Source organism: Peromyscus eremicus, chromosome 1 (assembly GCF_949786415.1).
Source record: "Peromyscus eremicus chromosome 1, PerEre_H2_v1, whole genome shotgun sequence".
Classification (NCBI taxonomy): Eukaryota; Metazoa; Chordata; class Mammalia; order Rodentia; family Cricetidae; genus Peromyscus; species Peromyscus eremicus.
Genome location: NC_081416.1, coordinates 21,689,398 through 21,705,298, shown reverse-complemented (window position 1 = coordinate 21,705,298; position 15,901 = coordinate 21,689,398). Strand labels below are relative to the sequence as shown.

The 15,901-nt window shown below is 43.7% G+C and overlaps 1 protein-coding gene across 4 annotated transcripts in view; it reads left to right on the top strand.

Moving 5' to 3' along the window:
- The window catches only part of Cc2d2b (coiled-coil and C2 domain containing 2B), a 110,156-nt gene that overhangs the window by 50,265 nt on the left and 43,990 nt on the right, over positions 1-15,901 (top strand). For 3 of the 4 annotated variants that reach the window (XM_059258240.1, XM_059258272.1, XM_059258251.1), the window contains 6 exons: positions 4,289-4,466; positions 5,040-5,190; positions 8,150-8,297; positions 10,612-10,750; positions 11,458-11,661; positions 13,605-13,697. In XM_059258240.1, the coding sequence (XP_059114223.1) occupies positions 4,289-4,466; positions 5,040-5,190; positions 8,150-8,297; positions 10,612-10,750; positions 11,458-11,661; positions 13,605-13,697 (913 nt within the window). Of the gene's footprint in view, positions 1-4,288; positions 4,467-5,039; positions 5,191-8,149; positions 8,298-10,611; positions 10,751-11,457; positions 11,662-13,604; positions 13,698-13,926; positions 14,054-15,901 lie in introns of those variants that run through there. The other variant, XM_059258258.1, reaches the window with a different exon arrangement.

Below are 15,901 nucleotides of genomic sequence, written 5' to 3'. Positions count from 1 at the left end.
ACGTTATGCATACAGAAATATACCCGTTTCTGTCATCCACTAGGCTTACAGATCCCATTTCCTGTAAACAGGCTATTGCACCTTAGGGCACTGACCTGCGTCTGGTTTTCTACTTCTTAATCCCAGAGGAGGCAGGACAAATTCATCATTGAGTATTGTGAATGCATCATTTAGCACCGAGTTGGAACATGGACGATACCCCAATAAATACTCACACTTACAAGCAAGTGGATGGATGGTAATATAAAAAAAAAAACAACACAAAGAATAGCAGACAGAAGGACACGATTAGCACCACCCTCTTTCTGAGCGAAGGTGCAGCAGGAAAGCAGCCTTTTATTTGTCCTTTAATGAGGGCCTAAGATAATTTATTAGGTAAAACGTGTACAAAATACCCATCAAAAAGAAGGAAGGGAAATGAACCAGGAAAAGAAATTGGAGGGCATCTGGGCCACAGTGAGGAAATGGCCAGCATGACCATTCCATTTGGGGGGAAGGTCTTTATCGTGAATAAGAGAGAGAAAATATCCAAAGGCATCTGGAAGAGTCCATGGTGGAGAGAAGGAGGAATGGACTGGATATGGCCAGGGCTGTCTACGAGAGGGGAAAGAGCATCAGAGAGCAGATAGAGTAGCGAGATACACAAGAGAGCAGAGGTGGACAAATGGTGCGGATTATAAGGAAGGTGATTAGATTAAATTATAAGGAGGCTAGCTGGAAGGAAGGACTCCTCTGGGTGATGGAAAACCCAAGTTCCTGAGGAATGCTGGCTTCTGTCTAACGGCCAGACATCCTTCTGTAGTCCATTGAGCTCATTTCTAGACATATGGAGAACCTAAGACCTGAGGGAAGGAAAGAAGAGAGAGGAAAGAGGATCCTCTGTAGCTAGAGTTTTCCACTGGCCAATCAGTGATTTATTTATCGACCAATCAGCAACACAATTGACATACAGACCATCCCACAGCACTTCCCCTTTTCTTTTTTTCTTTCTTTTTTTTTTTCAAAAAGGAAGGTATTAACCTTAACAAAGTAAAATTACATATAATTTGGGAATTTGGGTGTAGCTTCTCTTACTACTTCCTGCTGGAGGGGGGTGCTGTATCTTATGGGGACACAAAGAAAATTTTAGGATTATGGAATAGTCCATGAGGGTGTATCATCTGAGCCAGTTGCCTTCAAACCATTCTGGATGTTGGATCATCTGGGCCATGGTGTCATCGGAGACCTTTCAGGGGGTCTTGGCTGGTCAAACCTGATGTATCTTAATTTGGAACAAATCTATAGCCTTTGGCTTTCTGTGGGAACAAAAGCAGAGTCTCCTTTCCAAAGCAACACATCCTTACATCCAAATTTTGAAGTCAAGGTATCTTTAAAATATACATATTGGTTTAACTCAACATCTTTTACGATCAAATGTTTTTCTGCAGTTAAAAATCCCAAAGACAACACAATCCAGATTCTCTGTGTAATATTCATCTTCACGTGGCTTATTTTTTATATTAATTTTACTGTCTCTTTAAAGATTTTATTTTTTAAAACTATGTATTTGTTTATATAACTGTATATATCACCTTTTTTGTCTCTTTCAAGCCTATGTATATTTTACACACATTGTAAACTATTACATCTGAATCTGTCTTATTGTGAATCTATTGATTTAAACTGCAGCAGCTGTGGCTGCTGGCTCCGCCCACCTCAGCTTCCCAACATGGCTACGTTTACCTCCAGCTCTGGGAGCTATCGTGGGTCTATGCTTTTATCCAAGCAGCGTGTAGCCCAGAAACCTCTTTTTTTGTTTTGTACTAGCAAAGGCTAAATCCACCACACAGCTTAATGTGCTGTTTGCAGAGTCCTCATTCCCACCATACTGCAGGTCGAGCGTGCACGCCAGGAACCAACAAGTACCTCAAAACGGCAGCTGCTGCTCATTTGAGAGAGACAATTAGGAAGCTGTTTTTAGCTCCGTTTTAGAATCTTTTCTCAGTTTTTAGGTGGAAACTCTTGCCACCACGTTGGATGCCATTTGTAGCTAGAGTTTTCCTGCCTGGCCCACAGTCAGGACAAATCTCTCTCACCTGCCAGTCCCACAGCCACTCAGACATGACCAAGTAAACACAGAGACTTATATTGCTTACAAATTGTATGGCCGTGGCAGGCTTCTTGCTAACTGTTCTTACAGCTTAAATTAATCCATTTCTATAAATCTATACCTTGCCACGTGGCTTGCGGCATCTTCACATGCTGTTTGTCATCGTGGCGGCTGGCAGTATCTCTCTCAGCCTTCCACTTCCCAGCTTTATTCTCCTCCTTGTCCCGCCTATACTTCCTGCCTAGCCAATGGCCAATCAGTGATTTATTTATCGACCAATCAGCAACACACTTGACATACAGACCATCCCACAGCAATCCTCCATGTCAGAAAACCTAGAAAAGGCTTAGTGTGATTAAGGCAAAAGGAAATACAGCGTCCAAAGCCACGGCTGTCAGATAGTGTGGCTGGCTGCCGATTTACAGATGAACAAAATCGATTCTTTAGAAAGGAGTAAAATGTACTAAGGCCAGAAATGAGAAGAATACAGAAACAAGGGAAGGGGTAAAGATGGTTTACAGTGGAAGAAAGGGGACGCTGTTTCCTGACGATAATATAATTTTGAATTGAAACATTTTCTTAACATAGAGAGCATGGTCTATGATCTATAAGGCCCTCAGCAATTAGGATGTCCACACAAGGTTTGACTTTCAAATATGCTTAGTTTATTCAAACAAACATTCCTTATAATGTCACGATAATATAAAAAGTCAAAACAGATATCTCAAGCAGGAATGCTGCTGTAGGCTTTCCCTGGGGAAATCTTCTCTGGTGAGACACTTCTGAACCTTGTAGGTTTTACCCACATCTGCCATGAAGTCCTTCAGCTGTGGCAAGTGGAAGGATGGCATGGATGGAGGTCCAGGAAGTTCTCAAGAATGCTGGCCAGCAGCCTGTGTGAGCTGAGTGACAGCGCCAGAAGTCCAGCAGCTACTGAGGCCAGAGCCACAAAGAGTCTCAAAGACTTCTCGCTGATGGGTATCAACACAGAGGCTGGAAAAGCCCTGTCTTGGGAGCACGGCATTGTGATCCTAGAGACCATTCCCAAAGTTCCAATTGTATCATGCCATTGTGTGGTTATCAGGGCTCTCCTCTACGGGCTGGTTCACCAGCACACTGACCCACCTTGGGGTCAGTTCATTAGCATATCAAGGGTTGTCCTGAGCTAGGCTATTATCTGAGCTGTGGGGTGGCCACCCAGGGGCTTGCTGCTGAGGCCTACATTTCTGGTGGCGATCTTTGCATCGTATTTCAAGTCACATAAAATGGCTTTTGAGTTACACAAAGTGGTTTTATACTTATGTTCCTAACGCATAATCTATTTGTGAGTAGGTTGTTAAGACTGCTTTCAGAGGATAACACACAGGGCAGCTTTCTCTGGGGTGATTGGAAAGGTAGAAGGGTCAAAGGGGAGGTAGAATAAGCATTGTTTGTACCCTGACCTTCTGAGAGGGTTACAAGAGGGGTGGATAAACAATGGGAAGAGACTATAAATTGATTATGGCAGAGGGGAGAAGGGGGTTCAGCCTGTGTCTAGGGTTTACCTCCTAAGAACAGTTCTAAGATCAAGCCTTAATCCTGACTGGGTCAGTTGTTCTGTGGCTGAGAAGACAGAAACTGGCTAGGTGAATGAACAGGCATAGGGAAGACTGGGGATTTCCTGTCACTAACTGGATGACTTTATGACCAGCATGTGTTTCTATGGAGACCTCAGGAGAGTGGCATATCGTCTCACCTATGGTGGTGAAGCCTAAGGGATTTACAATTCTTCTAATAGAAAAGAACGGTGTGTGTGTGTGTGTGTGTGTGTGTGTGTGTGTGTGTGTGTGTGTGGTTTTGTTGTTGTTGTTTATGTAAACCCTCCACTCCCATGCCAAAGTCTCCCCCTTCCCTCTCTTATAAGACATCTGGTGGGTGTTATAGTCTCTTTAAGATAGGACTTGGCAGAATTAACAGCCAAACCTTGATTTTAGTTCCTTTCTATTTTTGAATGTGCATATTTCTTCAAAAATGATTGACTATAAAAAGGATATTTTTATCACACACAGGCAGGTGCTATTTGACTTAAAGACAGAATTTATCTTTTGAAATAATCATTTTTTTTAACATCCTAAGGTAATTTTGGGGAAAAAATAACATTTTACATTGTCTCTGATTTTGTGGGTCATCTAATGGTTTGTTTGATTTTTTTTTTTTTAGATATGAGCAAAAGAGGAGAGCCAAAATTCAGAAGCTTAAATATTTTATCAAAATACTTTACAATGATAAACAGGTTTCCTGCACTTCCATATCTCCCCTACAGTTTGATTTTAAAGTCATGTTTCAACAAATTTTTAACATTCAACTCTTATATTGGCCTGAAACAATCTGCTTGGAGGTATGCCGTTTTCATTTATGTTTCTGTCTTATTTTATGCCAAATGTGTCATTTTTTTTCCTGTCAATGCCTGTTATATACAGTAGTTTATTTCTTTATAGAAGGAATGCCTTATTCCTACAACTACCCATGGATTTACAATTAGTAAATGCATAATTTACCTCTGCTATGGTCTTTCATGTCTTAAGTACAAAATTATTTGTGCAGACCCCTGATCTCAGAGGCTCACATGTTTAAATACATAATCCTCAGTTGGTGGCACTGTCTGGGAAGGCCGTGGAACCCGCAGGGGGTAGAGCCTTGCTGGAGGAAGTGAGTCAATGTAAAAAACCAAACTGAGGTGTTCTAGCTGGCCCCCACTTCCCGTTCTTGCTGCTTGGTGAGTGCAGTCGCAGTGTGACCTGCCAGCTTCCTGTTGCCACCTTAACTCTGCGAGTAAGACGTAACAGAACAATGCTATTTTCCTATAGCATTTTTCAAAAATGATACAGATGTGTTATTGAGAGTTCTTTTGTTTTTCTGTTGTTCCTGTTTTGCATTTTGGTGAGTTCTTAACCATATATTTTATGTTTAGGTTTATGAAATAAGTAAAAGGACAAGTTTACTGGTTAAACTCTATCTGCCTTTACCCAACAAGACAGAGCTGAAAGACAAGACTGTCCTGGAATATACAGAATTTAGTTCTGATAAACTGGTCATACCTGTGGATGGAGGCGTAGGAAGCAGTGAGTGTTTCCAGTCTCTCCCCTCGCTTTCTTCATGTGTACCAAATCCTAAACGAACCTGGGTCGTACTCCTGAGTAAAGAATCCTAGCTTCGTGTTCTGTGACAAAACCTTTCCTGGGAAGACACAACACACATGTCTACTCACCCCAGATAGGGATCCCACGACAGACCTAAGTATGGAGACCACCAGAGTCCAACTTTGTGAAACAGTGAGTTTTGTTGTGGTTACTTACAGGAGCAGAGAAGACAGCTGCATCCCCAAAGCCCACCCTAGCATGAGTGACAGCTCACAAAGCTGGGAACTTGGAGCACACCTGAACAGCCTGCACTCAGCTCAGCAGGTTGGAAGGCGTCCTTTCCGGGTGCCTCAGTTGGTCTAAACCATGTCCAGGCAGCCTGGCTGGTCTGCTTCTTTCAGGCAGCTGGTCTGGTCTCAGAGTCTTCTTTGAAGCCCAGCTTCCCTTCCTCTCAGAGGGATTCTCAACTTTTATTGCTCATTCTGGCAAGGAAGGGGTCTAGTGAATCTGGTCAGTTTGAGGGACTTCCTGAAGCTGTTTTGAGTTGTTTCTCTGCAGGGTAGAATGTTTCACTCTGGAGGTAATTTACACAACCCTGGCTATGATAGCACCTGCCTGTAATCCCAGCTCTCGAAAGGCCCTGGAGGATGAAGAGTTCTAAACCAGCCTGGGCTCCATAGCAAGTCTCAAAACAAACAAACAAACAAATAAATCCCATTTATAGTATTTGGTTACAAAAAAAAAAATTACTCCAGGTGTCAAAAACTAAATTGTTTAAAACTTGTCTTGAATTAGGTCTTTGGGAAATTTAAACATTGCCATGAACACCTGTATGTGCTTCTTCTAGTCCTATGGAGCAGGAGCATTGTGGGTTCTGGAATGTGAGCTCTGGAGTGTGGGGGTATTTGTGTGGTATGTGTGTGTAAGTTTGTGTGGGGTGTGTATATTTGTGTGGTATGTAGTGAGTGTAAGTGTGTGTGTGTGTGTGTGTGTAATTGTGTGGTGTATATTTATTTGTGTGAAGTGTGTCTATGTAGGTATGTGTGTTGTGTATTCGTGTGGTATGACCTTGTGTGTGCAGGCCAGAGGTGGATGCTGGTTATCTTTCGTCAGTCATTCTTTACCTTATTTTGAGACAGAGTCTTTTACTGAACCTAGGCAGGCTGGCCAACAAGCTCCAAGGATCTGCTTGCCCCTAACTCTCAGTCTAGGATTGGAGAGGTGTGCCCCTGCCTCCCAATCTGGGATTGGAGAGGTGTGCCCCTGACTCCCCAGTCTGGGATTGGAGAGGTGTGCCCCTGCCTCCCAGTCTGGGGTTGCAGAGGTGTGCCCCTGACTCCCCAGTCTGGGGTTGCAGAGGTGTGTGTCACATGCCTCCCAGTCTGGGATTGCAGAGGTGTGCCACTTGCCCAGCTTTTTACTTGGGTGCTGGAGAACTGAACTCAGGTCCTGTTCTGAGCTATCTCCCAGTCCAGGGCTTTGCTTCTGACTTCCTCTCTTTTAATGACTGTAGGGATGCTACAGGATGTGTCTGCTATTCTTGAATCAATATAAAAAGTAAAGAGAAAAGGAGAAAAAAAGAGACTCAGAAGAGAGATGAAGGAAAGAAGGGCATTTTCTATCCCTTTGTTATTCAATTACTTCACTCATCTTGTGCAGCTAGATTAGTTGTCACATCTTTGAGAACCCAGAACAAGCCCCGCCCCCAGATTCCTGTCTTTCTTCTTCTCAGGGGCTTTGCCTCTATTTGAGCCTATCAGGTGTAAAGGAAGGAGGTGTGAACAGATGAGCCAGGAGAAAGCTGAAGAAAATGTGAATCAAAAAGCAAATAAATAGGAAGGACAGGCTGAAGAGCACAGTCTTCTTGGGTCCATAGAGACCAGAAAATTCTTTTCTCCTACAGAAACCTTGGAGCTACGACTAAGGACACAAAACATATGGGAGCATCGCAATAGTTTCACGTAGTGGTGGTAAAATGCTGAGGTGGGGGAGAGAAGATGCAGGAATATAAAGAGAGAAAGTCTGGCTCCTTTTTAAAAAGAGTTAGTGTGTGTGAGGTGTGTGTGTGTGTGTGTGTGTGTGTGTGTGTGTGTGTGTGCATGTGCCCTCATGCCTACTCACTTAAGCTAGAAAGAGGTGGTGTATCCTTTGGAGCTAGTTACAGGCATTTGTGAGAGGCCCAGTGTGAGTTCCGGGATTCTAACTCTGGTCCTCATGATTGAGTGGCAAGTGCTCTTAACCATTGAACCACCCGTGCCCCCTACCCACCAACCCCCCACCCCGTCTGCCTCTATTTTTTTTTTTTCTGCTAATGAATCTTTCTTACTGGAAGAAGTCCCGGGAAGAATGGTTATAAAATCTCAGGCATAAGAAATGGAGAGATACTCATCTCTGGTTGACTCAATGTTTTCCTCTCATTTGCAGTCTGAGGCAGTCCTCCTTGTGATATCTTAGAGGGGAGGTGAAGAGAACCAAGATGGAGGCCAGAGGCTGCCATTGAGTAACTTCTACCATTGTGCTCCACCCTATTGTTTTTGAAACTGAGTCTCTCCCTGAACCTGATGACCATCAGTTTGGCAAGCCTGGCTGGATAGTTAACTCCAGGATCCACCTGTCTCAGCCTCCCCAACTCTGGGGTTACAGATAGCTTTCATATGGGTTCTGGGGATGCAAACTCATCTCCATGCTTGCACAAGAGGCATTTCTGTTTGTTTGTTTTGGGAGACAGGGTTTCTCTGTGTAGCTTTGGAGCCTTTCCTGGAGCTCACTCTGTATCCCAGGCTGGCCTCAAACTCATGGAGATCTGCCTGCCTCTGCCTCCCAAGTGCCCGCCTGGCTCATAAGAGGCATTTTACACATGAGTCATCTTCCCGGCCCCTCAACTTGTGAGTTTCTAAAGCAGTGATGTGTCTAAATGTGTTTAAATGTCTTTTGTAAACAGATGTGCCTTTTAATCTCGAGGGGAGTGAGAATGAAGAGCTTTGTCTTTTAACCTCAGGGAAACTTAGCTATTCCCTCTCGTGGGCTTTGGATGAAAACGGAATCCCTTTGACGCCTGTCTCACAGTCGTTGCGATCGGCATACTGCAGGTAATAAACGTTTCCTGTTTGAAACAGTTCTGCATCTCAGCCAGACACCCCATAAGATGTGCATGTAAAGGGGGTGCAGACAGCAGTCGGCTGCCGACTTTCCGTTTGACTCTTCACACTGCGGCAGGGTTTTCTGTGCAGGGTGATGTGTTTCTTCACTGCTTAGGTTTCCAGTCACGCGGACAACTGGAGAGGCATTTCCTTGACTTACAGACAGAGGCCCAGACTCCCAGAGTTCGTTTCTGAGGACTTAAATTTTCCCAGTCATTCCAGATGGCTTGGTGGAAGGAAAGTCCTAGAATTCTCGAATGTCCTTCCAGTGCTCCATCTACACAGTGTGAACTTCAGCTCTCCAGCTGGCCTTGAGCCAAGAGACAGTGCGGCTGATGTGGTGTTTGTTGGTGGAAATGGTTCACTGCTGATGGGGACTTCGCCTCAGTTGAATGCCAGTAGGGTATCTAGGGAAGTCACTGCAACGTGGTTCTGAGGTCTGTGATATTTGATGAGGCAGATGTCATGGGACTCTGTGGAATCCAATGACAGCTTCCTTCCTGAGAAGGTAACTTGTATAAGTTTCTCTTTACAGTCTACTTGTGAACATTCAAGTTTTGTCTCAAGCTTTGTGTTCTGGGGCACGTGGGCTAACACTGTCCCAAGAGGAAGGAAAATTCATTGCAAGATGTCAAGGGTGTCAGGTCTTAGAGATCTTTTGTAACAAAGATAGAAAAATAGTTCAACTTCAAGTTCAGAAATAGGAAATAAAAGGAAGACTGGCCCGGACTCCGCCTGGCACGTCTGTGACTTCGTTCGCAGCCACCATGTCCTGGGGTGGGTCAACCACAGCTTGTTAACAGTTGTCAGGGAAGTGAGAGGAGACACTGGTAAAAGGAGACTATACCAATGGACATCACGCTGGGGCTAAAACATTACAGAATCTGTGTCCAAACTGCAATTCTGAGACCTCAGTTGACAGATGGGATCTGTTCTTAGGTGCTTGCAAGAAAAGTGAATGAAAAGGAAAGAGAAAAATAAAAAAAGAAGCCATGATTGCTCTTAGGTATGGGGGAGGAGAAGGTTTATTGTAGATGTGAGGGAGAGCATAGCCAGAGGCAGGGACATCTGGGAGAGTCTGGAGTGGGCATGCCCCTGAGACAGGGAAAGGAAAGGGGACTGGTAGCAGACCAAGAGACCAGGAGAATAAAGGGTAGACAAAGGGCCAGGTAACCAAAATGGCTGGATTATATAGAGAAGGGCAGCCCAGGTCCTGGGATGGAGAGCTGTGAGGGCACAGCATTTGCCAACCGTACCCTGTAACAAATAGGGACGGATGGATGGTGGACTGAGGGATTCTGAGAGAACCTGGTGGCCAGGTCTGCTTTGATATTTTAAATAGGTACCTCAGCCATCTGTCCCAGGTTTGAGACCCAACAAAAAGATCTTAGAAACCTATCCAGATTCTTCTAATTAACTTATCTATGAAGACACCAAGTTACTTGACAACTCCAGGCACATACTCTAGGGTTGCCTTCTTTCTGCTCTTAGTCTATTGCTGAGACACTAAGGGTATATCATGAATCTAGCTTATTTTTATAGCCCCAGTGTTTGAAGATGGTTGTTCATGACTAAAGACACTCTCCTGGCCTATACTGTCTACTAAATCACGTTGCTTTTTGTTAGATTTCAATGATTACAATACAGCCTAAAAATGTTTTATGTATGTATTTTATTTTCACATTTTTTACATATACGTGCTGCAGTGCCCATGGAGGTCAGAGGACAACTTAGAAGAGTTTTCTCCTTCCGCTATGTGGGTTCCGGGGATAGAACTCAGGTTACCAGGGTTGGTAGCAGACACCTTGACCCACTGAGCCACCCTGCCAGCCCCTTAGGCTCACTTTTTACATTGTGTGCTTTCTTGGTATTTTACAAACAAATATTTGGATTAAATTTTCATATTGTGCATCACATAAAATATTTAACCCAATATTATGTTTGGAATTTATAGACTACAACCAAAGAGTACTATTCACTTAAGCACCCAGCTCCTCTGCAAATGGAGACAGCACAGATGAGTATCTATAGAGTTTTATCCTTAGCAGGCTGATTGTCTTTTAAGTAGACATTTATCAGAAAGCTAGAGTGAAACTAGACCGTGAGGAGCACCAGGGGATCATAAAGGAAAGTTCTGTTTCATCCTTAAATACGGGATGTGGGTAGGTTCACCTCTGGGTTCCTATCGTGGGTGGGCTTTAGTCTGTGTAATGTGTAACCCGCATACTGTATGTAGAGTCACAAAATGTTTTCTCCACATTAGTGTGCTAAGAAATGTTGACGCCAGAGGTGTTCCTGGACTCCCGTGGCCCGTGAACTCACAAAAGCTTTGTGACTGGGCAGATGACATCAGGATTGATCCAAACAATCCGGAGTATTCTGATATAACAGAACTTATTATGGTAAGTTTTAGAAACCATCAAATGTATTTTATTTACTCATGTATCTCATACACTCCTCCATTATTTGCTGTGTATTTTTCTAGACACTTAGGGTGCATGTAAAAGTGGAATTGAGAGCACGTATGATTTCCAGTCAGTTTAGAGCATTGGAAAGGCATTAGCAATGCATCTGCTGAAATGACTACTTTAGACCTGACCTGATGGTTGTCAGGCTGACCTTTAGGCTAACATCTGTTACACGCCAACTATATTATTAGGTACTGAATCAAGAGGACTTAAAAATGCACTCTTGCACTCAGCACCATTATCTGGTCACTCGTACTTGTCCCTACAGCCAATTGAACTGCTCTGTGTTCCCAGCAGGCTTTATTTTGACCTCCCTTTGTCAGCGTCACACTGACAGTGGCTGTCATACCCACACTCCGGGTCTGGTGATCACAGTCCATCCGTGTGCCCCTTCCCGCCTTTTGTTCATATACAACATTGGCATTTTCTCTTTCTGTGTAAGTACTCATCAGGCAGGTTAGAAAGCACATCTGTCAGAGTCTGTATGTCCACAGGTTGCATGCCTCTCCAGGTCCAATGGCTCCATCCTACTCAGACTGCAACAGACCTCACTGATGATGGAGCGAAAATAGTGTTCTGAAATAATTTGTGAATTAAAAATAATCTCCTAAGTAAAGACTTTGCATGTTTGTGTTTTACAGTATTTGAGACACAAAGGGCAGGAAATCCCAAAATATTTCCGTCTTGAACAGTTGCAAGATGAATTTAACTTTGTGTCTGAGGAAGAAATAAAAAGGAGCAAACGCTTCCAGCTGTTGCAGCTGAGAAACGCAGGCCAGCTGGATTTCTTCCTTCTGCAGCAGATGCCCCTCTATGACAAAGAGATTCCAGACGTAGTCTTCCAGGTACTCGGCTCTTATTCAGACATAGCTCATTGTATGATAGAGTTAATATCCTGCTGCTTTAAATCTGTCTTCATTATATGTCTGTATTAATTTTGGTAACTAAAAATGCACAGATCCTTCCTTTCTCTTTAGATAGTAAATGTGCAAATCACCTAAGTCCCATCATGTCCTTAGCATGACTTTACAATGTAGTATTATCCAAACTACTTAATAGCCCAAATCCTTTAGGTGTATTCCAGATTGATGTAACTGGCATATTTTTGTTTTCATAAAATATATCACCAATTTTAACATTGGTTCCAGGGAGGAGTCAGGAAAGGAACACAGCCATGGTGAATGTAGATATTAGCTGTAACATATTTCGATTCAGATCTTTAGAATCTGGAAAAGGGACAAGAGAAGCGCTGGTCTTGTTGGGTTATATGCTGCAGCCAGCTCAGTTCAACCAGTGACAGTCTGTTACACATGTCCCTTCCAAGCCACACCTGCCAGGAGTTCCTGGTGGCTGCCATCCATCTGCAGCTGGGGGAGTATTTGTGCCATGGAATAGTAAATGTTCCAGATAGGAGCTTCTTCTCTTCCTACTTCAAAAGGACCCGCTTTTAAATACTTTACCAGCACCTCACCAGTCTCGTAGTAAGGGACTGTAAGAGAGGAGGGCTATGAGAGCAGCCAACTGTCAGAACCCTACACTGGAGCTTTAAGAGATAGTTCAAAAACAACTGTTTCCCATCTCTGAGGAAAATCCCTGTCCAGTGGAATTACTGCTGTGGGGTGATAACAGCCAGCTTGGATAAAAATGCCAGATTTGGTGGTGGCGTACACCTTTAATCCCAGCACTCCCGAGGCAGAGGCAGGTGGATCTCTGTGAGTTTGAGGCCAGCCTGGGCTACAGAGTGAATTCCAGGAAAGGCACAAAGCTACACAGAGAAACCCTGTCTCAAAAAACCAAACAGGCCGGGCGGTGGTGGTGGTGGTGGTGCACGCCTTTAATCCCAGCACTCGGGAGGCAGAGCCAGGCGGATCTCTGTGAGTTCGAGGCCAGCCTGGGCTACCAAGTGAGTTCCAGGAAAGGCGCAAAGCTACACAGAGAAACCCTGTCTCGAAAAACAAAAACAAAAACAAAAACAAACAAACAGGCCGGGTGGTGGTGGCGCACGCCTTTAATCCCAGCACTCGGGAGGCAGAGGCAGGTGGATCTTTGTGAGTTCGAGGCCAGCCTGGTCTAGATCTAGGAAAAGGCGCAAAGCTGCACAGAGAAACCCTGTCTCAAAAAAACCAAAAAAAAAAAAAAAAAAAAAAAAAACCAAACAGAAAAACAACTACAAAAAAGACATATTCTGATGTCCTCTCAGTCGTTTAGAAGCTACACAAACAAAATTACACAGGACTCATCTCATCATATTTAGAATTCAAGTTGTAGTGGGAACATGCTCACAGCCCAGTCAGGAGTGTCATGGCAGTTCCTTAGGCGTGGCTCAGAGGGGAAAGAAGGAATGCAAAGCGATGACTTTTCTCTCCATTTTCAGAATGACAATTTTTCTTGGCCATCACTGTAAGTTAGAAGATCAGTGGGCCTTTCAAATGATTAAGAGGATAAAGGTACCTGCTACCAAGCCTGACAATCTGAGTTTGATCCCCGAGACCTACATAGTAGGGGGAGAGAACCCACTCCTGCAAATTGTCCTCCACCTGCAGGTGCATATACCACACAAATTAATACAAGTAAAAACCGATGACTCATGCAGAAGAAAATGGACACAGTCATAAACTGGTTTGAGCCAGTTCTCAGTGAGAGAATCAGAAGAGGGAGGTTCCTCCTGAGGAGTGTTTGCCACCAGCCTTGTGCGTGGACAGAAACAAATGACTGTAATTTTGTTGGAACACATCAGATTTGATCCCCATGTTACACTCAGACAAAACTAACCTAATTCTCTGTTTAGGAGTATGAAAGTCAGGCACAGAAGGATATATCCATTTCAGATGTGAACTCTATCACTGCACAAAGGATTAATTCTGTCAGTTTTCTGAGGAAGGTAATGACAGCTTGATATTGTCGATGTTTTTGATTTTCTTGTGTGAGAACCCATCTGCTGGGCACGCGGCAGATACTGTTGGCAGAGAGTTAGAGGGACAACTCTCTTCAGATCTCCTTTTCAGTTTACTTCATCACAATGAACTCACTGTGAGAGCGCAGACCCAGCTCCTGTTTAAGCAAGAAAGTTACAGCATCATCCTCTTACCTCATTCTAATTAACACTGCCTTTTAAAAACAAGGCTTAGGATGTGCCCTCATAACGAGTTTGCCATATTGGAAAATAGAGAAATGTGCTTGCTCCTGAGAAAAGAGAACTCTTATCATTTTACTCCTTCTGGGCCATCCAAGAGGGAGGTGAGCTGGTTCTACCCAGGGCCAAGGGAGTAATTGCTGAGGATGCCTGAAAGGCATAAACCAATCCTAGGAAGGAGCCTTAAAAAAGCTGTGTGGCTGTGTAGTTAGATGTAAACCTGTGCCAAGACTGCCATCCGAGGTTAGTGTAAACCTACAAGTTTGGCAGGTTCACATAATAGTACTAGAGTTACAGATAATGGAAAATGTTTACCCTGGAGACCTATTAGGTCTATAGATTCTTAACCCTTAGCCTCATCGGAGTGTCTGACAGTGTTTGCTGTGTGCTGTTGAGGATTATCTGAGTTCCATGGGACATGAGTTGTGTGCACTAGGTTTTTACCGTTGAATTGGCATCAGTGGTAGCCAAGGCTGGGGCTACAGCTGTAAGGAGTACAGTCCCAGCTAGCTCAAGCATCACTAGGTCATGTTTTGCTGAAACGATAGCATCTAAAAGGCTAGTGCATTCTTCAGAGTGGTCCTTCAGTTTGTTTATTCTGGGATCATTACCGAGTATTTGCTATGAGTCTTGACCTCCCCAAGTTTATATTCTAGAAGAAGCCATATAATAAAAATAAATCATATTTGAAAGAATGAAACATGTTAGGGAAAAGAGTAGAAATTGAGGATATAAGGTTCTCTCTCCCTGTCTCTCTCATGCGTGTGTGTGTGTGTGTGTGTGTGTGTGTGTGTGTGTGTCTGTGTGTGTGTGTGTATGTGTGTGTTTGGGGGTGCACTTGTAAATAAGGTGGCCAAGAAAGGAAGCCCACGGGAAGGCAACAGTTGGATAGTAACTCACTACTTGTTTATTTAAACCTGAACTGGGTGGGGGAGACAGCCATGGAATTTTCTGGAAAAGAACATTCCAGGTAACAGAAATCTACATGTTTGAAAACTCAAGTGAATCCCATCTGTCTTATGGGAGAAGCAGCAAGGAGCCCAGTGTCACAGGGTGCCAAGGGAGATGAAAGAGAGGTCTGGTTCAGTTTCAAGGGAACAGTTTGTTGCCTGTGTGGCAGGATATTTTACCCATTCTCTGCCACCACTCTGTTCCCTAAACAATTCAAGCAGGTAAGCAAGCTTCAGGTTGCATTGTCTCCAGAGTGGTGTGCAGCAGGACAGAAAGCTGAGAGTTGCCAATCCTACTTTCTGGTTTCTTGTCTGAAAGCCTAAATCTATTACAAAGACTTAGAGTTCAAGGAGAGGAAAAAGTTTCCTGAGACTTCTGTAGTCTTTAAAAGAATAGAGACTTGAACTAGGAATAGTGGTACATAACTGTAATCCCAGCACTTGGGAGGCTGAGTGAGGATTGCAAGTTCAAGGACAACCTGGGTCACTTACGATCATGCCAGCCTATGCTGTATACTGAGACCCTGACTCAAATTCTAAAAAGAAGAAAAAAATCAAGGTTTATAGCAGCATCAGTGAAGCTTTTGGCTCTGACTGACTTGCTTGCCATGCTGGGGAAGAGGGACTTACAGTTAGCATGGAATGGGCTTGAGGGAAACACAAGTGCAGGGTTCTCCTGGTCTGTGGGTCAGGGTGATTTGTGTTGTTCCCTAGGGCTGTTGTAGAGATGAGTTCCCAGGACTGTCTTTTTTCTTAGCAAAGACTCATTCTGGCACCACAGACCATGAGTTAGGTGGGAAAACTGAGCAAGGAATTTGGATAAGATGAAAGGAACAAAAAAGGAAAGGGTGTAGAAGGAATTTGCTTTGGCATAACTGTGTTTTGAGGATGATTTTAATAATAGTAGAAATAGCCATATTTCCACTTACCTGACTCCCTTCCTACCCACTGTTTGAAAAAATTGAGGGGCAAAATTGTAAATACATAGCCTTAAAACAGAAA